A 21,409-nucleotide genomic window follows, 5' to 3' on the forward strand; every position below is an offset into this window, starting at 1 on the left:
AGACCCATCAGTTCGTCAACAACTGGTTCCTTTGCTTACAATGTCCAAGGAACTGTTCTTGGTATTTTCCCCTCTTATCTTTTCTGACTTCTAGGAATAGAACATAGTAGGAAAGAGTTACCAAAAATAGGCATACACCGAGTATCAGCTTTTATTTGGGGAACGAGAAGGGAGAGAAAAGAATCGCCCTGACTCCCTGGCAGGCCCAGCTAGGGTTTGCTACGTTTGCGTTGCAGTCTTTAGGCAGCCAGGTTACCAGAGTTGGCAGCGGCTGGAAGGGTTCAGGAGGGTACCACGTGGACAGTGGAAATATCTGGCAAAGGCTGGGATCTGGCTCAGGGGTCCATGGATGCGAAGACTGGGAGGGCTGTGAATATCCTGGGAGTCCTGGGGGCTGGGCTCCCTACACATCACCTGATGAGGAAGAGAGGCCAAGGAATGGTAAGAAGTGGAGCAGGTTATGAGAGGGTAATAGGGCAAGGCAAGCCTGGTGACCAGGGGCTGGTGAGGGGGAGGAGTCAAAGGGGGAGCCAGTGCAGGATGCTCAAGGGCCACATGGAGTATTTCCCATCTGCAGTTCATTTCACCTGGTGCTAGCAGTCCAGGGGCCTGGGCTGTGTAACAATACATTCTTAAGTGACAGAGAGGTTGAGGGACTCTTTAAACCTGGTGGGGACTTGGAGATTGTCTGCTGAGAGAGCACAGGTACTCAAGGGAGTTATGTCAGGCTGGGACCACACCTGGGAGTGAGGTCTCAGAGGAGAGATACGGTACACAGCCCACTGCAGGCTCCTTTCCAACAGACATGTATGAAAAGGTCAGGGTTATCTCATGGAGAGGGACACGGGGGCAGAGTTTTTCTTCTTTTTGATGGAGGGGTGCTGAATGTGGTAGAAGAACCTAAAGTAGCCTGGAGGATGGTTTGAAAGGTGCCAAGTGAGAGTGGCTATGGCAGAGGGTTGTGGGTATTTGAGGAAGGCGCTTGGGAAATGAGAGTTTTTTTTGAGCATTAGTAATAGGGTACTTATCTGCTGTGAGGCAAGCTACTGTGGAAGGCAGCAGCTGCCTACCTGGGCATAGCTTCGGAAGAAAAGCTGATGGGAATTGAGGTCCTGGTTGGGCAGGGTGGTCTCCCCACGGTGACGTATTAGACTCCTGCTGTATGCCTGGTATGGGTGTGAAACAGAGTGGCTCTTGGGCTCCAGGCCACAAACACTTGGATTTATGATGTCCTCAATACCCAAACCCACTGCTAGTCCCTCTTTACCACACCTGCACTGGTACACTAGTCCAAGCCAGAAGGAAGGGTACTGGTCCAAATACCTACAAATGTCCCCTCCAAAATGGGGATCTATGAAGTAGGAGAGGGATCCCCAAGCCTCGTCTGTTCAGCTGGTCAGACCAGACCACCCATGGTCCTGGGCAGGTGAGTTACCTGGAATGCAATGGAAAGCCCCCCTACATCTGCAGTGTTCTCCAGGAACGTGGTCGAGCCATTGAAGGAAGTTCCGCTGGGCAACGGGAAGGCAGCATAACGGCGCTCCAGGCACAGGGATGCCTCCTGCAGAGCACCAGCGTCACAGTTCAGACAGCCCCCAGGGAGCACTGTTGAAAATGGGACAAAAGAGTGAACTGGAGGGGCAGGAGGGGACACCACAGGCTCTTCTGGCTCCCAGGAGCACTGCAAAGTTGCTGCAGTCCCCAGATAACCTCCTTTCTCCCTGCATCCCCTGTGGCCCCACCTCCCAGTGGTCCCTGTTACCCACAGAGCTGGGAGAAGATGTGCAGAAGCTTATGCGCCATGATGCTGCCAGCAGCGCCAAAGTTCACGGCTCTAGAGAGACGAGAGCTTGTTGTGCCCCCAGAATCCTTCAATTCCCCCAAACACAAGTCCTGTCCATCATACCAGTCAATCTGGGAAGCTCCCTGCTCACCCAAATGGAACAGCCAGTACCTGGGGTAACCGGGGTGGAAGAAGGGAGGTTGGAGGAGTCCAGCCGGGAAGACTACAACATGGTCAGGTATCGAATAGTAAGCATTGACTCCCCAGGGGGACACCTGCCATCTGTGGGAAGGACACACATGAACACAGCTCCATCATGGACTCCCCCCGACCCAGGCATATGCATTCCCTCCCAACTATTCCCAGTGTTCCTACTGCCTGCCCTGAACCCTTGCTTCCTTCCATACTAACTGTAGAGAGGTTGTCTCTGGGAAGGGGTATCTGCGTCTCCCTTGCTCTCACACCTGTGGTGAGGGAAAGGCTCCAAGAAGCTCTGGACAATTCTAGCCCGGAGGGATCGGACACAGCTCAGGACGGACTGCAGGAAGCTGGGTCCAAGTTGTATCTGTGAAGGAGGCAGGAAGAGAGAAATATACAGACGCACACTGACATACACGGATGGGTACATTTGAACCCAAACCAATAAGTCTTAACCTGCAGACACTCAGCACACCTTGTTACAGATAGGCTTCACATGTATTAGCACAGACAAGCAAACCATAGAATGCATGCATGCTTTTGTGTGTGTGTGCACTCAAGGCTTACACGCCTGAAAAAGTCCATTCTCTGCCAAGACTCATACAATGGACACCCCCCATAGAGCCCAGCCAGCACCAGGGCAGGGAAGCGGGCGGCTAGAATCATCCAGGAACAAAGGATTGTCTGTCAAAGACTCAGTGAGCCAGAGAGGTGACAAGAGGACTCAAGAGGAGCTGGAAAGGGCAGGGACCCACATCACTGTATCCTTGTTTGGCCAGTTCTGGCTTCAGGGCCCATTCTGGGGCCCCTATCTTCACCTGCAGGTGGGTGACCTGGGAAAGACACAAAAGGTAGCAGAGAATTAGCATTCTCTCTGAGTCTACCAGAGGGAGCTTTTCCTGTTCACTGCCTGATCCCAGCCTTTGACGTTGTCCCCGGGATGTGCACACGGCGCATACAGCATCTTCAAAACACTGAAGAACACACGCATTAGCTTTCACTTTCACTTCCCACAACTTTAGAATTCGCCCTCGTGTTGGCTATTGCACCTGTGGGTCCCCTCAATCACCATCCCCTGAGCTAATACTCGCTTCCACCCCTACATTGCTCCCACACTGGCCTTTGCCCCTGACCTTACCCTGTCCTGGGCCTCTTTCCTGGTCTCCTCATTCATCCAGGGAAGTCTTTTGAGGCGAGCAATGAGGGCATCCTTGATTGCAGTGAATAATTCCATGGCCTGTGGGGTGAGGGTCAGGGATAGAAAAACAAGATCTGAAGAGGCCTTGGCCCTGGCCCTACCCGAAGCACCTGATTTTAGGGAGAGGCTAAGGTCCCAAGGAACTGCCTGGGTTAGAGAGGCTGGCAGAGAAGGGGGGTGGGGTGGGGTGGGTGGGTGGTGAGAATGTTTCCTACGTGACCATAAACCTCCAGGGTACAAAGATCTGAAGCAATAGAAAGTCAGAGTCAAACACTGAAGGAGGAGGATGGTTGCCTGCCACATGGAGAAATCCCGATGGGGTTCTCACTCTTGAGCGGCGGCTAAGAAAACAAAGGAGGAAGAAGGCTGGCATCACTTCCCTGCTCTCTGGGCCCTGTTCATCCCCCTTCTGAAGACACTGTTCCCCTTCTCAGCAGCCTAAGCTCTGTAACTTCCCAACAAGTGGGCGTCTTCTCAGCTTCGCAACCCGATTGTGTATATTCTATTTTTCCAGCTACCTACTATCTTATCTATACTCTTTCTTTTTGATATTTCCTTCAAAAGCACACAGACATAGAGATAGGCAGCTCTCCCATCTGCTGCTTCATTCCCCAAACGCCTGCAGCTGCTGGGGCTGGCTAGGCTGAAGCCAGGTGCCAGGAACGCAGGCCGGATCTCCCACACGTGTAGCAGGGACACAAGTGCGTGAGCCATCGCCTGATGCCTCCCAGGAAGATGGATCAGAAGCAGAGCCAGGACCTGAATGCAAGCACCCTGACATGGAGTGCAGTTCTCCCTGCCTGGCTTAGCCGCTATGCCAAATGCCTGCCCCTATGTTCCCCCTTAGTGGAGAAAAACGAGCACTTTCAGGAGCCTGGGCTCTGGCATCAGACTTCCCGAGTCTGCGCTTCGGTGCTGAGTGACCTTCAGAAAGTCATGTAACCACTCTGTGCCTCAGTTCCCCCTCCTTTAAATATGGTAAGAGAATTAAATCACACTTACAGAAGTCCGGGGCATGTGGCAAGTACTCAAAAAGCATTCATTAATTATTTATTTGCACTCCTCAGGAATACGTCACACCATTCTCATGTCATATCATGTGTTGCTCAAAATCTTAGATAAGCGGGGAGGAACCTTATGGTTCACAGAGTTCGACTTTCTCATTTTATGGTTGAAGAAACACAGGACCAGGAAAGTTGGGTGACGTGTCTAAATTAGTGGGTGTTGTGGATACTTTGTGTCTCATAACTGAACTGTGCTCACCCAAGGGACAGAGTAGCCTTGGGTTCTCTCTCTCCATGGACTCTCACTCCGCAGTTGCCTGATTCCCCAACCATGAGTGCCACTGAAAAGAGCAGTATTCATAGAACTAGGGCAGGGTGGGCCAGGTAGGAAAGTTGGAGGGACATGGGCTGGGAGGAACTCTCACATACGGCACTTTGGGTGCTTGGGCCAAAGGCCTCATGAACAAACAAAGCGGCCAGGGTAGGCTCGAAGTAGGTTCCTGTCTCCTCCACACACTCCATCCATCGTGGGTGGGCTGGCTGCAGAGAAAAAACTGGAATGAGTGGCTTTTTTCTTGCCTGTTTCTCTAGGTCAATTATCTCTCAACTTCATCCCCAGAGCATCCTCTCCATACCACACTTTCTGGCTTTCATCTCACTGTATTGCCCCCATGGTGACGGTCAAAAGGGTCTATGTCCTCTTCTAGGATCGTCCCTGAGCCTGGATAAGAAAACTGTTCTGTTTATTTCCTACTGAATTTGAAAATCCAGTCCCTGGGAGGTAGACCTGGGAGGACTAGAAGGTTCCTGGGAAGGCAGAGTGGAGAAGTCAAAGCTCTTAACCACTCTGTCCCCACTCACCACACACCGAGCTTCAGGACCCCAGCAATGACTCCCTGAATGGAAATCAGGGGCAGTGACTGCCTTCCCCCTCCAGCCTCTCAGCCCACTCTTGGAATGGGCTATTGTGTATTATACCATAGGGTTTCACAAAGAAGAAGATTACCAGGAACACTGGGTCATAGCTGTCCTATTGCTTTCTACAAGAGAACAGAAGACCACATGTACGATTTCAGAGCTAGGAGACTATCAGCCAAATCAGGGAGAACAGGATGAGATGAAGGTCATTAGTGTTAGAGCTAGCAATTCAGCAGGGCAGAAGCACCTGAGAGCTGTTTTTTTTTTTTTTTCCTTTTTCTTTTTAACAATGAGATCTAGAGAATAGAAAATACACACATGGGAGGGGGAGCTGGGGGTGGAGAGAGGCTGGAAAAAGTTTCAGTGGTAGGCTTGGATAGTTTTGAACAGCCAGGAAAAAGGAGTTAGGCACTGCCTAAGGGAAGCTGAAGTGGGACTTAACAAAAACCAGGTACTGTGGTGCCAACTTGGGTTTGGTGAGATGAAACCAAAGACTTCATTCTGGTCACTTATTTACTTCCTAAAGATTTGCTGGCAGGGGAGGCAGAAAGACCAATGCTGTCAGCATGAGCTGGGTTGGTCCTGAGGTTGAGAGAGGGTTTTGAGGTGTCTGGCTAGGGGAAAGAGAGAGGGGAGGCCAATATGGCAGTTGTTGAAGAAGGAACTCCTAAGCATGTCTGTTGTGGAGTTTTCATCCCCTGGAAGGTTGCTCCTGACCTCTCTGACTACACCTGCATGCTCGAGCCCACATCACGAAGTCTATCTCTCATGGGAGCGAGGGGCTCAGACTTTCTGTGGTATACGATGAGCTCTAAAACACAACATAAAAAGTGAACAGGAGTGGAGAAGAATTCTGAGTTCGATGGTGTGGACTAGGACAAAGACAGGGTCATGTGAGGCTCTGCTGACCACCGTCAGTGTCCTTCCCCCTCCCCACAAGTTTGGTTCTGGGAATATTACTCAAACAATTGTGACAACCATGGCTCTGGCCAGCAGATGGGGAGCCCTCCTGAGGGCATGATGTGGACTTGCCTGCCTTTCTCACACCTCCTGGTGCCTGAATTACTCCCTGATTCTCTTTGCTGGTGCCTGATCACTTCTGCAACATCTTTTGCTCTGGGATTCAGCTTCTGGAGAATGCAATACTATGGCTGTCTGTCAAGATGTCAAATGACAGAGTATACCACACTGATCAAAAAGATGGAATGAGAAACAGAGAAAAAAGGTCTTTAAAATGCAGAGGATGTATGGTGTACTTCAAACACAAGATAAGAAGCTGCCTGAGGCTCTGAAAAAGGTGCATATACAGCAACAGGTATAATAATTATGGAGAAAGGATAGAAATTAGGGAAAATTCCGGGAGTCTGGAAGGAAACAAACATTTGACCAATCTTCAATAGGGCAAAGCAGATTTTAGCAATTACAGTTCAGTCAGGAATCTCTAATGTCAATTATGTTAAATAACATAATTTCTAAAATCCTAGAATGAATTTTAGAGGTGAAACAAATTTATGAACAATTCTGAAAATAAGTATAACTGCTAATGGCCAGAGTGGGATCACGGAGGATACATAATGCCAAGATAATGAAGATCTCTCCAGTTAGAAGGCTCGTCCAATGGTGCATAGCAGGAAAGGTGTCCTGTGGTGACACAATTGAGAGCTACAGTTCCATATCAGAATCACACGATGTGGTGGACTGGAGAAAGTGGATCTGGTCCAAGCTGAGCTGCATCTACATCATGTAGCCAAAGTGAATGTTTGCCACTGTTTGAGGCTGGCCCCATGCTGACTGGACACACACACTCTCTGTAACACACACACACACGCACACACACATACACACATACACTCAGGCTTGAAATATAAATATTGGTATGCCAATTCCTAATATTTGAATGTTGATAATTAATCCAAAGTTTGCAAAAGACTGTAAGGGCCAATGAGATACATCTGCACATTAAATTCATCCTCAATGCCACCACAATATTACCAATGAATAGAGAATTCAGCATTGACTAAGTATGAGTTATTAACTTAAACCTTGTGCTTCAGCTATAAAAAATGAGAACAATATCTGTTCTAACTTCCTCACCGATTTATGTGAAATGATACCTTGGAAGTATTCTATATAGAATGGCAGATGTCCTAAATAACACTCTGGCCTCAGAATCAGCCCTTAAGGCATTTGGATCTGGCTCAAGAGCCCATGAGAGTATTTAAGGCATGGAAAGCCAAGACACCCTGGAAAAAAAAAAAAGGAAGACCTAAATAAAAGATCTCTGCGAGTGAGATCTCAGTGGAAAGAACGGGGCCATCAAAGAAGGAGGTACCTTTCTCTGAAGGGAGGAGAGAACTTCCACTTTGACTATGACCCTGTCAGAATAAGATCGAAGTTGGCGAACCCTAAAAGCTTCCACAGCCTCAGCAACTCATGACTAGAGCCTAGGGAGATTACTGACGCCATAAACAAGAGTGTCAAATTGTTAAGTCAACAACAGGAGTCACTGTGTACTTACATCTCATGTGGGATCTGTCCTTAATGGGTTGTCCAATGTGAAGTAATGCTACAACTAGTACTGAAACAGTATTTTTACACCTTGTGTTTCTGTGTGGGTGCAAACTGATGAAATCTTTACTTAGTATATACTGAACCGATCTTCTGTATATAAAGATAATTGAAAATGAAAAAAAAACCTGGTGTTAAATTGGAAATTGTATAGAAAATTACTCAATTTTTAAAAAAATATCATGTAGGATCTCTGTCCTTAATGTGCTGTACATTGTAATTTAATGCTATAACTAGTACTCCAACAGTATTTTTCACTTGGTGTTGCTATGTGAGGGCAAACTGTTGAAATCTTTACTTAATATATACTAAACTGATCTTCTGTATACAAAGAGAATTGAAAATGAATCTTGATGTGAATGGAAGGGGAGAGGGAGTGGGAAAGGGGAGGGTTGTGGGTGGGAGGGGGAAGCCATTGTAATCTATAAGCTGTACTTTGGAAATGTATATTCTTTAAATAAAAGTTTTTTAAAAAAGAAAGTATTCTATATATTCTATAATACTTCTATGATATGTTTACATTATCTTGATTTTGTGAAGACATTTGATAAAACCACAAATTAAGTTCCAGTGAATTAGATGGAGAAATCAATGCTGAATGATAGCATGACTTGATGGGATGCTCATCTGGCTGAACCATAACTGGACATCAAGGATGAGTGACTCAGTTAATGTGACTTCCCCTGAGAATCGTAACTACTACTGAGAACTGTAACCGCTCTCCACTAGCCTTCCCTCGCTTCACTTCTCACTTTGCTTTCTTGATTACATCACCTGTTTGACTGATTGTCCTTCTTCTTGCAATAGCATAAAAGTGCTTAGAGACAGAAATACGTGCTATTTTGTTCCCTGCTGTATCCCAAATGCCTAGAGAGGTATCTGGGATGGACAATAAGTATTCAGTAAATACTCATGGCATAAATGACAGAAGAACCTGTAGCAAGGTTTTCAGTAATATGACCTGACGCCTTTCACTCTTCAGGATCTCAACAGTAGTGTGGATGAAGATTCACTGAATAAAACTGTGAATGACCTAAGATTGGAAAGGAAAAGTAACAGAAGGGATGACTGAAACAAAGGTTAAAATTGCCTGAACAAACTGAGATGTTGGGTTGAATATAAATGATTCACCTTTAACTGATATGAATGTGGAGTCCTGTTGTTAATTCCTAAAACACAGCTTCACGAGTTTTGCAAAGAAAAACCTGGCTTAGGACCAGTGCTGTGGCATAGAGGGTAAAGCTGCCACTTGTGCTGGCATCCCATATGGGTGCCAGTTTGAGTACTGGCTGCTCCACTTCCAATTCAGCTCCCTGCTAATGTGCCTGGGAAAACAGTGGAGGATGGCACAACTCCTTGGACGACTGCACCTGCATGGGAGACCCGCAAGAGACTCCAGGCTTCAGGCTTCAGATCAGCCCAGCTCCAGCTGTTGCAGCCACTCTCTCTCTCTCTCTCTCTCTCTCTCTCTCTCTCTGTCTCTGTCTCTGTCTCTCCCTCTCTCTGTGTAACTCTGCATTTCACATAAAATAAGTCTTGGAAAAAAAAGGAAAACTTGGCTTAATGCCATTTTCATTGACTGTATTCGAAACAACAAAAGGTGGTCAGATAATGGGGTGGAGCGGTCTTTCAAATTAGAATTCACTCAGAAGAAAATGGTCAAAAGTCTGTTTTTAATGGCCATTGACTAGAACCAAAAATGTTGACCAAATCAAGGGCAAAACCTTGGTGTTGTCTTTGATTCTATTATTCCACTTATAGATAGTCAGGAAATCACTTTGCCTACCTTAAAATACTTTCTTCTAAAACATACATCAGATCCCACACCTCTGCATGTGCCCATTTCATGCAGAGAAAAGCAAAAGTCCTGAAAGTGACCTACCAGTTGCTCCATGGCCCTCTCTGATTCACTCCCAGTGTTATCCTACTGTGTTCCAGTTGCCCTGGTTTCCTTGCTGGAACAAGCAAACACCCAGGGCATGCACCAGCAACAGTAGCACTGGGCACAGCCTTGCATGCGAGCCAAGTTATCTCAGCCAGTCACCAGGAGGTTCCCTCTACTGCATCAAGTTTCAGCTACCCTGCTCTGTGGGATGCATGACACCTAGTTCTCTGCTAGAAAGCCTCATGCTCTCTGTAGATATCGCTCCTGCACAACCAAGCTTTCTCTGATCATTCAAACCTTCCCTGATATCTCCCTCTTAGGAACACCAAGTGTTTCTGCTGTCCCAACCAGACTTCTATAGGATCACAGTTTTACCATTCCATTTAGTGTACAGCTACTTTTGTGCTATGAGGACAGAGTTGAGTTAATTTTTATTTTCATTTGATTTAGTTTTTAGCAGATATTTGTAGATACAAATCTTCTAAGAACATGATGAGATTCCCTTTCTCCCTCCCTCCCTCCCCTTCTCCTTCTCACCCTCTTTCCTTCTCCCTTCCTTTTTTTTAGTTTTTAAGATTAGATTACACATTTTAAATTTACATTACAGTAAAAAGACTTAATATTTCACTGAATAACATGTAAAAAGCAAAAAGACTCTAGTTTGGTAGGAATATAGACAATGGCTATAAATAATAATTGAATGGAAATTATCTGTGATTACTTTAAAATTTACTGTATCAAGGTAAAATGGACAAAGTTGAGTTATAACAAACTCTGGAACACAAAACCAAACATGTTTACCATGGTGCCCTTTGGAGAAAGGTTGGCTAATCCACTGTGGCACTCTCTTATTTCTCAATCTTGCATAGTATATGATTAAAAACATGACCTCATGAGCCAAACAAATCTGTTTTTGGCATCTGTTCCTTCATTTATGAGCTACATGATCTTGGGAAAATTACTTGTTTTTTCTGAGCCAATTTTTGCACCTGCAAAGTGGAGAGTAAAAATCTCAGTGCTACTAGGAGTGTTAGATAAAATACTCTATGCTAAATGCTGACAAACAGTAGTGACTACTCAACATGCATCAGGTACTAACATTGCTCTTATGTGTCATATTGTATTACAGCTGTGGAGGGCCAGGTGGCTTCTGCAAGGTCACATAACTATTTGTTGGCAGAGTTTGATTCAGTTTTAAGCCCAAGGACATTAATGTACCTTAATGGAAAGAATAATGACTTCAGGATTTATAGGCTTCTGCATTCTTTGAGCATGAGTCTCAATGTTAGCACCATCACAACAGACTTCAAGAAGTGCTGTCAGGCCATGGTGCCGGATTTGCGGGAAGCTGTTTGTGGCCAAGGATTTTACAACAACCCCTGTCCCCCAAAAAGAGGATCTGGGTCTCTATTCTGCTTCCTCTGAATCTAGAGACAGGCTGGGCAGAGATTTCTTGAAGACTTACCCTCAAGAAGTTTCTTGAAGGTCCTGAGGAGGAATGATTTTTAGCACAATGAGTAAGCAGAGACCTTGGAACCAGACTACCAGAGTTCAAATTCTCATTCTACCAACTTATTAGCTCTATTAACCTCTGTATCTGTTCCTGTTCCTTAACCTTTGAACTTACATTTCCCCACCTTTAAAACAAGGATAAATTCATACTCATGTTACATCACGGCACTGTAGGGATGAAGACAGCTCACAGACAATGGATTTAGAAGTGTCTGGCACATTATAAGCTCTTAATAAGCCTTAACTGCATCCCAGTCCCTGAGAACACATTTCCCCTCTCTGAATTCTACAGATAGATCAGGCTGCCAAAGCAGAGTTTCTCCAAGGAAGAACCATAGACCACAAATTACTAAGGGAAAACCCACTGATTTTCAGACTAAGGCCTTACTAAGGATTGGCTGTATTAAATGCACTAGACACTTCTATTTGCCTTTGGATGTGTCAAGGTTCTCAGCAAAGGAGTGTCTTTGCATCTTAATCAACATGATAGATACTGGCTAACAAAACACACTTTTTTTTTTGACAGGCAGAGTTAGACAGTGAGAGAGACAGAGTTGGTCTTCCTTCCGTTGGTTCACCCCCAAAATGGCCGACCAACAAAACACACTTGTTACAAAGCCCTCTCCTCAGATGTATCAGGAGCTTCACCACAAAGCCCACGTTGGCTCAGTGGACTCATCCCCTGCCCTGCATGTCAGAAACCAGCTCTTTATGAAGCACTTCGAACGTGGAATCACTCAGACATAAGGAAGGCCACTGCTTGCCATAACTGTCTCTTATCCCAAGACCACCTAAGCTCTAGATCTGGGTCCTCCCATCATAGAGCTGAACAGACTACAGACAACTGGACAGAGTTTGAGGGTAATGACAAACGAAGAGCAATCCTCAATGATTTCAGAGTTTCATATTTAAACTCTAATATCCAGCAAATGGCAGAGAAGTGGCCAGGAGATGTGAGCCTACAAGTCTGATATCTGGACAAGCTCTGTCTTCCCAACCTGCCTGCCTCTAAGGAAAGCTCGGACACGAGGGCCCTCCACTCTCATTCCCCCTTCACCGATAGAGATGTGCCAACATTCACCCCAATCTGGGAAAATACATCCCTTCTCTCTCACCAGAGGTGGTCGCTCCGTCAGCTCCCGCAGTTTCTGGTTCAGCGATCTGCGTGCCTCCTGGAATTTGCTATCCAGGGCCGGAGAAAGAGTTCCCACCAGCCCCAAGATCATGTGGCTCTGCAGAAAGTCCCTGCAAAGGCAAAAAGGACCCCACACACGTCCCAAGGTTCTGGGGAGCCCTCAGTAGAAAGTTTCCCCTTAGGTAAGTCAGCCTGATCCTCCTGGGGCAGCCCCTTTTCCTCCACGCGGATAAGGAATAGCAGTTTTGACATGCAAACAAGCCAAGAAGAGCTTTTTTGGGTGTGGGGTAGGATGGGTTCGGAGAATGACAGAAGGAACTATATAACGTGGCAGCCTTCTCAAGTGGCAGGGAGAGAAAGACCCAGGCTAGGTGACGGCTGGACAACTCGGATGTAAAACAGCTCCGTCTAGTTTCGGAGGTCTCAGTGCACGTTAAGATGCATCTTCTGAGCAGCACAATGTGGTATTCTATGGCTTCTCCTGGGCAGGCAGCCACTGCCTTAGAGTGGTGACAACACAGGTAGCAGGCAACACAGCTCAATGCAGAGCTATCTTCCCATGGCCCCCACCTTGCTTGGCTTACTGATCCCATCAGAATGCTCTTAGGATTTCTTTCCCAAGAAGGCTCCAGAAGCCACTCACCACCACTGGGAAATGGCCCCTCCCACAACATCATTCCTCCAGAGCACCCCTGCCTTCTCCAGCTCCAGCTCCCTGTCCCACGTGCCTCCTCCTCCTGCCCATAGCACTCGGCTGCAGGAAAGACATGAATGCCCTTGGCTGTCCCCAGCAACTGAGCCGTCCCCAGTGACTGGGCCTTCCAGGTGGAGGTGCTACGCCCAGCAGACTGTGTGTCTGGCTGGCCCTTGTATACTTCAGTTCAGGTGTTCTCCCTTATCCCTGAACACCTGTCTGCCCCATTCTGGTTTGTGCCCTCTACTCCATCCCATCTCTGCCCCAAATGTGGTCAGTGCCTCTCTCCTTCCCAGCAGGCCCATCCTGGCCTGCACTCCCATGATCTCATTTGGCCCCTGAGACCTGTGAACCGTGGGCTTTCTTCCCATCTCCCCCACCCCCAGTCCACTTGGGACAAACCTGTGTTTGACCAGCAGCCCTTCTACCAGCTGTGACATGTTCTTCACGTACTCCAGGTCATGGACCACGAGGGGCTGTGAGGGGCTCAGCAACATGGGTGTGAAGGTTGCTTGCAAGCAGGACAACCAGTCGATAGCAGGGGCCATTTCCTTATAGGAGGGACACAAAGCTGAGGGGGGAAAGGAAAGGAAGAAGAAGGAAGGGGAAAGGGCTTCCCCTTGGGTTTGAGATAAAAGTAGTGACAGGTGTGGGCTTGGGGAGGGGACAGAGCCAAAAAGAGGGATGGAAGAAGGATGGAGGGCACACAGAGGAAGAGGGCAGGGTAAAGAAAGTCTGGAGAGAGACCCTCATGCCCACAGGCCCCACCCAGGACCCCAGTTCCAGGCACCTGCAGTTGGTTAATGGTGACTGTCTGGAAGAGGTTGCCCTGTGCCTGCCGCTGCTCCAGGGGTCTCAGGAACTGGAACAGCCGTGAGGTGATGGAGATAGACAACGAGGCGTGTTCTTGCACCTTGTCTGGGTCGCCTCCCAGCAAGGTTCCGAGCTGATTCAGGTAAGTCAGGTATTCCCGCACGATCTGGGGGAGGGCAACCTCAGCCACAGGAGCCAGAGGCCCCTGGCTTTCTCCCGGCCTCTGAGGACAGGGCCTTGGTCCACACATCATCTTACCTGGGCATAGATCTTCTGTTCCTGCTCTTGCTTGAGGGGTGCGTCAAACTCTGGCTGGTCTATCTAGACATAAGAGAGGCTGGAGAGAAGTGGGAGCATGGGGGATGGAGAGGGCAGGTATGGGGTGGCGGGGAAGGAAGGCACCATGGAAGATCGCATCTGGAGATGAGAGTAAAGAGTAGGCAAAGATGGAGCAAGAGACAGAGTCCAGACATGGGAATGTGAGGAGACAGCGGGGATGACAACGCATTTGGGTGTACTCCACAAGACAGAGCATAATAACCAGTGTCCAGAAGGGAACTATTCCTTATGCCAGAGCCAGGTCTAGGGTAAGGGAGGCATGGGATACCCATCTTGGGAGCAAAAGGTAAGAGGCACCAAAAGATGATCAAAATAAATATATTTTTAAAAATAAAAATTAATGCAAAGTCCATAGTGAATTAAATACTAAAATCTTGCTTTATCATAGATTCCCCCAAAAATTTAAAATGCATTTTTGATCTATTTTGAAAGACAATTGATGTTTTCAAAAAATTCTTCAACATATTTTTGATTCATTTTGAAAAAACACCTCTCTTTAAAAAATCAACATTGGTTTTTGATTTCTTAAAAATTATGTGTTTTCAAAAGTATTCACAATAGAGTTCTATTCTATTTTGAAAAAATAAATTAGCTTTTTTTCAAAAAATCTACAATGAACCAAAATTTGATATTTTTTTCAACATATATTTCTGCCTTGATTTTTATGTTTAAGGATACTCTATTTTAATACTATTTATCTCAGTACTGAGTTTTGGGGATCTTCTAGAATTCTGCACCCCAGACAGGTACCCACATATCTCACTTCATTTCTGACCTTAGTGTGCCTTGATTCTATTCCAAAGATTTTTGGTCCTACACTTTTTCTCCACTTTCAATATCCCATTTTCACCTGAAGATATGTACTTTTACTCTACCTTGGAAAAATTGCCACTTGATTCTTTCATCATGTTGTTTGTCCAAGTTTAAAGAATGCAAATGTGCCAATGTCCATTGTTTCCACATCCATACTCTCCTGCTGAACTGCAATCCGTGTCCGTTTCCATAACTGTTTTCTCACTACCTCAGGCTTTCTAGGATTCTCTTCATATTCTTTATTCTCTGAGCTCAGCGGTCTCTGGAATCAACAATGGCTCCTTCTCCCGGCAGCTGCTCCCTTCCCCTTTGTGTCCAGCCATCCATGCTGGTCTAACTCGCACCACCCAGACCATTCTTACTTTTCGGGGGCTCCATTTCTGCCCCTGCATCCTTCATTGGCTGCTCCCCCTGCATCCATTCTCTTTGTTCTTCCTCCAAGAGTCCATCCAAACTCCCCTTGATGGTACCCACCCTCCTCACGTTCACAGGAAGCAAAGCTATGGGGTCATATGGTGACTGCTCTGTCTCCTTCATTTGTATTCAGTCATCAACTCCTCTAGAAACTCTATAGACCGTCGCCTACAGGATGAAGTCACCTAAATCCTCAGGCCTGGATTTTCCTTTCCATTTCTACCTTTTAGCTTCCGCATCTCCAGGCTGACCTCCAAAAGTGCTTACTCAGCTGAAGCTCTACATACATACACACACACACACACGTCATAATGTTTGAAAGGCTTCAGCAGCTCTGTTTTTCTATTATGTCTATTATGTCAACAGTTATCACATTTACCTGGCTTTTGCAGACAGAAATAACCAGGCCCAAGGTCAGGTCTTCAGCCTTACTGCTACCTCCCACCACACCCCATCTGTATATCCACATTCTTGTTTAAACAGACAATTCTTTTCACTGACACCACAGAGAAATCACATCACTGCAGGTTCTTCCCTCACCGCAGACTTTCCTTCCAACCTTTCAAGCTTCACCTTCACCCACAAATATCAACTATGCGCCGAGCCTCCTCTCTGAGCTTTTCTTTAACTAGTTCAGATCTTAACTAATGCCCTCAGGCCGCATGAGTTAAACTCTTGAGCACACTGTTTAAAATTAAATTTTAGCATGGAAAGAAGGGGCCATCAAAGGAGGATGTACTTTTCTCTGAAGAGAGGAGAGAACTTCCACTTTGCATATGGTCTTGTCTAAAAGCCGATGGAGCTGGTGAACTCAAAAGGCTTCCATAGCCTTGACAGCTCACGTCAAGAGCCTCAGGTGATCACTGATGTCATAAGAGTGTCAGTTGTTAAATCAACAACAGGAGTCACTGTGTACTTGCTCCCCATGCTGGACCTCTGTCCTTAATAAGTTGTACTACAAAAATTAATGGTAAAACTTGTCTTCAAACTGTACTTTATACTGTGTGTGTCTGTGTGGGTGCAAATAGTTGAAATCTCTCCTTAGTAAAGAGTTGATCTTCTGTATATAAAGTCAATTAAAAATGAATCTTAATGGAAAATGGAATGAGAGAGGGAGTGGGAGGTGGGATGGGAGTGCAGGTGGGAGGGCAAGAATGGGGGTAAGAAACACTATATCCCTAAAAGCTGTACATATGAAAATTTGCATTCATTAAATAAAAACCTTCAAAAAATTAAATTTTAGCGTACCTCATACTGATGATCAATTGTTCTTGTATATTCATCCTATTATGATACTGTGAAATTTTGAGAGCAAGGGCCAAATATCTAGCATCACATTGCTTACCACAATAGCAATGGCTCCCATACTCATTTTCTCACTCAACACACACCTGGTGAGGACCCCTAGCTGCCTGGCCATGCACTAGGTCCTGAGAACAAAGGTGAATAAGGTCTGGTCCTGTCCTGAGTAGGCCCACAATCATCAATAGAGTGTTAACTGCTGAAAGCATGAGGACATAAGGGCTTCACCTAACTCATGGCTAGGGTGTCTATGAAGACTTCTTGAAGAGACAGCATCGGATGTCAGCATTGAAAGAATATGTTAGCATTTTGCAGGCTGAGTGTGGGGCATTGTTGCAGGCAAAGGAAGCAGCACATGCAAAGAAAAGAGGGATAGTCTCAGAGCTACCAGTGAGTCAGCATAGCTGAGAGTCTAAGAGGGGCAGGGAGGCGGCAGAAGATAAGGCTGGAGAAGTGTACAAGGACCAGATCATAAAGGTACTAGCAAGGCTTGGCTAAGGATTAGAGACTAGATCCTGCTGACCTGGCAAGCCGCTGAAGGCTTTTAAACAGAGACAGCATCTTCATTGGTTCTTGGTTTTAAAAGATCCCTCCAGTGAAACTAAAGAGTAAAAGAGACCAGGGCAATCCCGAAGCTGGGAAGACTAGCTCCAAGACTCTGGGAGCAATCCAAACTAGCAGTAGGAAGACTGCGTCTGCTGCATCCTCTCAGAGATGGCGCTGCCTCTCCCTCGCCCACCGTCACCAGGTTTCTCTGACTCTCATATCAGCAATTTTCCTTTCAGGTGGGAATATTCTCTGCACTGTACACTGGTCTTGTCTCCCCAACCTAAGAGATGATAGGTTAGAGTTCGAGGAGTGCACCTGTGTTTGTGCCAATCCATCCCTCACCTGGATAACTGGTGTGTGTGGAGGGGCCGGATGCGGTCGCAGATAGGCTCTGAAGAATGGAAAGTGGCCATACCGACTCATTAGGAGCGCCAGAGTTTGGTTAAAGTCTATGGAAGTCCAATTGCCAGAGATGTGCCAGCCTCCAAGCTGAGAAGAAGAGAGAAGAAGCTATAATGCTGGTCTTTGAGAGCTACCTTCATTGTCCTGACCTTGCCTTCTGCACATAGCTGATAACCCATGGTTTCTGAGTCCTTGGATCCCTCCAGGACTCTACATCTATTCTGCTTTCTCTGCCCTCACCCACAGTCCTGAGCCTTCCACATGGCATTGGCATGTTCTGTCTCTTGCCAGGAACTTGGGGACCCCTAGGAAAGAGGTCCAGCCCCTACAAACAATGGCAGCCCAAGCAGGCGTTATTGGTCCTACATGTTACGTATCGACTAACATTGTTGCCCCCACTTTCCTTACCTCCTCAATAACTTGTCTGAGGGGGCCAGTCCCTGCGTCTTCAATGGCCTGAGTGTCCATACAGGAGCTATAGAATTGGAAGGCTTTTTCCTCCCCAGAGCCTGGATGCCAGGAACCTGGGGCTTCTAGAAAGGAAGTTTTGAAGAGTTATGAGTGGAGGCTGGTAAGCAGACAAGTAAAGAAAGAAAGAGAAAGGGAAGACTCACAGGGATATAAAGAGAAGGGGAAGAATGGAGGTAAGGAAAATTGGGAAGATGGGAAGTCAACTCAATTTGGAGTGGATCAACCCAATAAAAGAATAAGACCAGGATGAAGGAGTATGGAGAAGACAATGAGGAAAATAAGATATGGAAAAAAGTAAGTGGGATAGGTAAAGAGGAAAGGGGAGAAACAGAAGGCAGTAGAGAGATGAATGGAAAGACTGGAAAAAAAATCAGGAAACTAGAAAACTTTGCGAGATTGCAAAGAACACTCTTAATGGAGGGCAAGTGTTGTGTTGCAGCAGGTTAAGTCATCCACAACCTTTATCAGAGTGCCTGGTTTGAGTTGCAGTACCTTTGTTTCCAATCCAGTTTGCTGCCAATGTACCTGGGAGGCAATAGATGATGGCTCAGGTACTTGGGCTCCTGCAACCCACGTGGGAGATCCTGATATAGTTCTTGGTTCCTGGCTTCAGCCAGGTCCAGCCCTGGCTGTTGAGGGCACTTGGGAAGAAGCAGAGGATGGAAGATCTGTGTGTGTGTGTGTGTGTGTCCCTCTTTTGGTCATTCTGCCTTTCAAATATATAATCTTCAGAAAAGAAAAAAAGGTAAAGAAAAAGAAAATTCTTAAAAAAGAATTTAGCAAACAAGAAATAGGACAGCTCTCTTAGTCCACATTCTCCTCACCCATTTATTCCAAGAAACAAATAAGCAGACCCATTAGAATGACCCAAATTCACTTTCACATGAGTCCTCCTCCATTTAAAACTCAACCTCCCTCTCCCTCCAAGTCCCCTGGCAGCTCTATTCCTTGGCAGATAACAGAATTTCTCTTGAACATATTTTTTCTTTTCATCTCTGTGCCTCAACTGAAATTATCTCTCTACCCAGAGACAGCCTACCTCCCACTCTTTCCCCATCAAAACGGCAGAGCAGAGGGATTCATTTACTTCTCTCAGCTCCAAATGATACCATCCAATGCATTCTGGAGTTTTTCTTGAACTGGAAATGCATGAGTGTTTTATATGCTCCTATTCCCAAATCCTCACCACCATCCACCAGCTTTCTGGGACATCTTTCTAACTGCTTAGATGTCCCCAGTTCTTCCTCGTGGCTTTCCCTGAAGGCAGGCTGCTGTTTTTCCTTCTTCACAGCCTTCATGTTAAAGAATGCCCTTTCCTACCAGAGCCATTTCACCTGTCTCTCCGCTTCTTCCAGCATATCCTTTGTGCCTATGCATATTCTCTCCCTGGTGCACCAGCAGTGATGAAATGCCCCACTCATATCTCACCCTACTCTTCCATTTCACCATCATCTCCAGTCATCCATTCCTGTTATCCCATGTGTTCCAGCACAACCTGCTTGCCACAATTCAAAGTATCAGTGGAGAAGCCAGAGATCATTGTGCTAAGAAGAGGACGTGGTGGCCGGCGCCACGGCTCACTAGGCTAATCCTCCGCCTGCAGCGCTGGCACCCTGGGTTCTAGTCCCAGTTGGGGCACCAGATTCTGTCCTGGTTGCTCCTCTTCCAGTCCAGCTCTCTGCTGTGGCCCGGGAAGGCAGTGGAGGATGGCCCAAGTGCTTGGGCCCTGCACCTGCATGGGAGACCAGGAGGAGGCACCTGGCTCCTGGCTTCAGATCGGCACAGTGCGCCGGCCGTAGCGGCCATTTGGGGGGTGAACCAATGGAAGGAAACCTTTCTCTCTGTCTCTCTCGCTCTCTCACTAATTCTGCCTGTCAAAAAAAAGAAGAGGACGTGGCAATACTGACAAGGAGGTGTTGAGAAATCAACAGGGTTTGAGGGCTAGAGGAGAGTGCTGGAGAAAAGGACTCAAGTGTGGGATGTGTGGTGGAGAAAGAAACATGGGACAGAAACTACAGGTTTAGGGGAAATAACAAAGAAGCTTGAACATGCTAAAAGGAGAAGTCATTGATAAACAGAAGAAGAAGGAAGGTGGGGATTATGTAAAGCAAAGATGACTAGAAGGACCAGAAGACACAGACAAAGAGAGGCAGATGAGGTGAGCGGGAGTGGCGACAGAGAAGCAAACTCAGGCCGTGCCTTGAGAAGCCCACTGAGGATGGGTGGACCAGCGAATCCCCAGCTACAGAGCTTGGGGCAGCTAGCATTGCTCTAGGCTCCGAGTCATCACTTCCCGAAAGAATCCCTTCAGCCTCCTTTCCTCACCTAGTATTCTCCGGAGTCGGCTCTTGTTCTCCTCCGCTAGATCCCGGAAAGAATCACTGGTGCCACTGGCCTTTCCACAGGCCAAGCTGAAGAAGTCAGTGCAGGCGTCCACACCGCTGTTCCCAGAGGCCATATAACGGGCCAGGAGATCCAAGCACACAGGTGTGTCACAGGGGCCTGTGGGGAACACCTCAGAGGTACAGAAGAGGGAAAGAGAGAGGGGCTCCCCCTAGGGGTAGGCACAGGAATGCCCAATGAGGAACAAAGGAGAGGGGAAAGGTCACCAAGTTGGTCACTGAAGGGCATGCAAGAGTTCAAATCAGCAGCTAACAAGTCAGCTAAGGAGCTAGTGATAATCTAGAGGCGGGAGCACGGGCAGTGGTCCCTGGCTGAGTGAGAGCCAGCTGGGTTTGGGGCCTACGGGAACTTGCTTACGAGGGCCACAGTTCCGGAAGATGAAGACCAAAAGCACAGAAGAGCCAAGGAGCAGGCTGATAATCAGGACAGCCAGCAGCACCCGGCGGGCTGGTGCCCGCGGTCTGTTCCAGTCAGCAGGCTGGCCCTCATCTGGAGAGCTCTGTGGGAGGAACAGGGAGGTGGAAAACACTCAGTGCAGGGGCCGAGGAGAGGGGAGGAGGAGGAGGAGGAGAGAGAGAGAGAGAGCGAACAGCGTGCTCAGGTCCCTCTGCGCAGAGCTCACTCTCCCGATTCTCCCTACACCCAGTCTTATCGAGACCCCTGGAAGAGGAGAAAACAAGGTGTATCACTTGTCATGGACAAGCAGCAAGCAAGGTCTGTGGGATGTCAGAGCTAGAAGGAACGACCCCAACACGTCACTTACCTCCTGGCTCCAGGGAGTCCCCATTCTGCTGGCCTGGCTGTGTCCCCGCGGCTCTCCCCCACGTTCGTCCCCACCCTCCTGACGTGAGCGGAGGAGGAAGGAGGAGGAGAGAGAAGCTGGTTCAGGAAGGGGGGATGCATTAGAGCTTGATCAGGCCATTTGGTTGTCGTCTCCTATACACCTCACCCCATTTTCATTTCAAGGCAGTGTTCCCAGATAGAATTCTTTAAGGACCTTCTACCATG

The 21,409-nt window shown here is 47.2% G+C and overlaps 1 protein-coding gene across 1 annotated transcript; it reads right to left on the reverse strand.

The window, feature by feature from the left end:
- Nucleotides 1–252: 252 nt before the first annotated feature.
- KEL (Kell metallo-endopeptidase (Kell blood group)) lies at nt 253–21,203 on the reverse strand. Its single transcript, XM_062197760.1, has 18 exons — nt 21,165–21,203; nt 20,759–20,900; nt 20,324–20,500; nt 17,936–18,060; nt 17,468–17,614; nt 13,967–14,029; nt 13,686–13,874; nt 13,298–13,446; nt 12,182–12,311; nt 4,613–4,723; nt 3,120–3,218; nt 2,737–2,814; nt 2,248–2,348; nt 1,955–2,065; nt 1,767–1,834; nt 1,436–1,605; nt 1,071–1,166; nt 253–414 (listed from the first exon to the last, which is right to left on the reverse strand). The coding sequence occupies exons 1-18, from the start codon at nt 21,186–21,188 to the stop codon at nt 253–255; spliced, it is 2,142 nt and encodes a 713-aa protein (XP_062053744.1). The 5' UTR covers nt 21,189–21,203.
- Nucleotides 21,204–21,409: the final 206 nt, after the last annotated feature.

The sequence above is a fragment of the Lepus europaeus genome, chromosome 1 (assembly GCF_033115175.1).
Source record: "Lepus europaeus isolate LE1 chromosome 1, mLepTim1.pri, whole genome shotgun sequence".
NCBI classification, from domain to species: domain Eukaryota; kingdom Metazoa; phylum Chordata; class Mammalia; order Lagomorpha; family Leporidae; genus Lepus; species Lepus europaeus.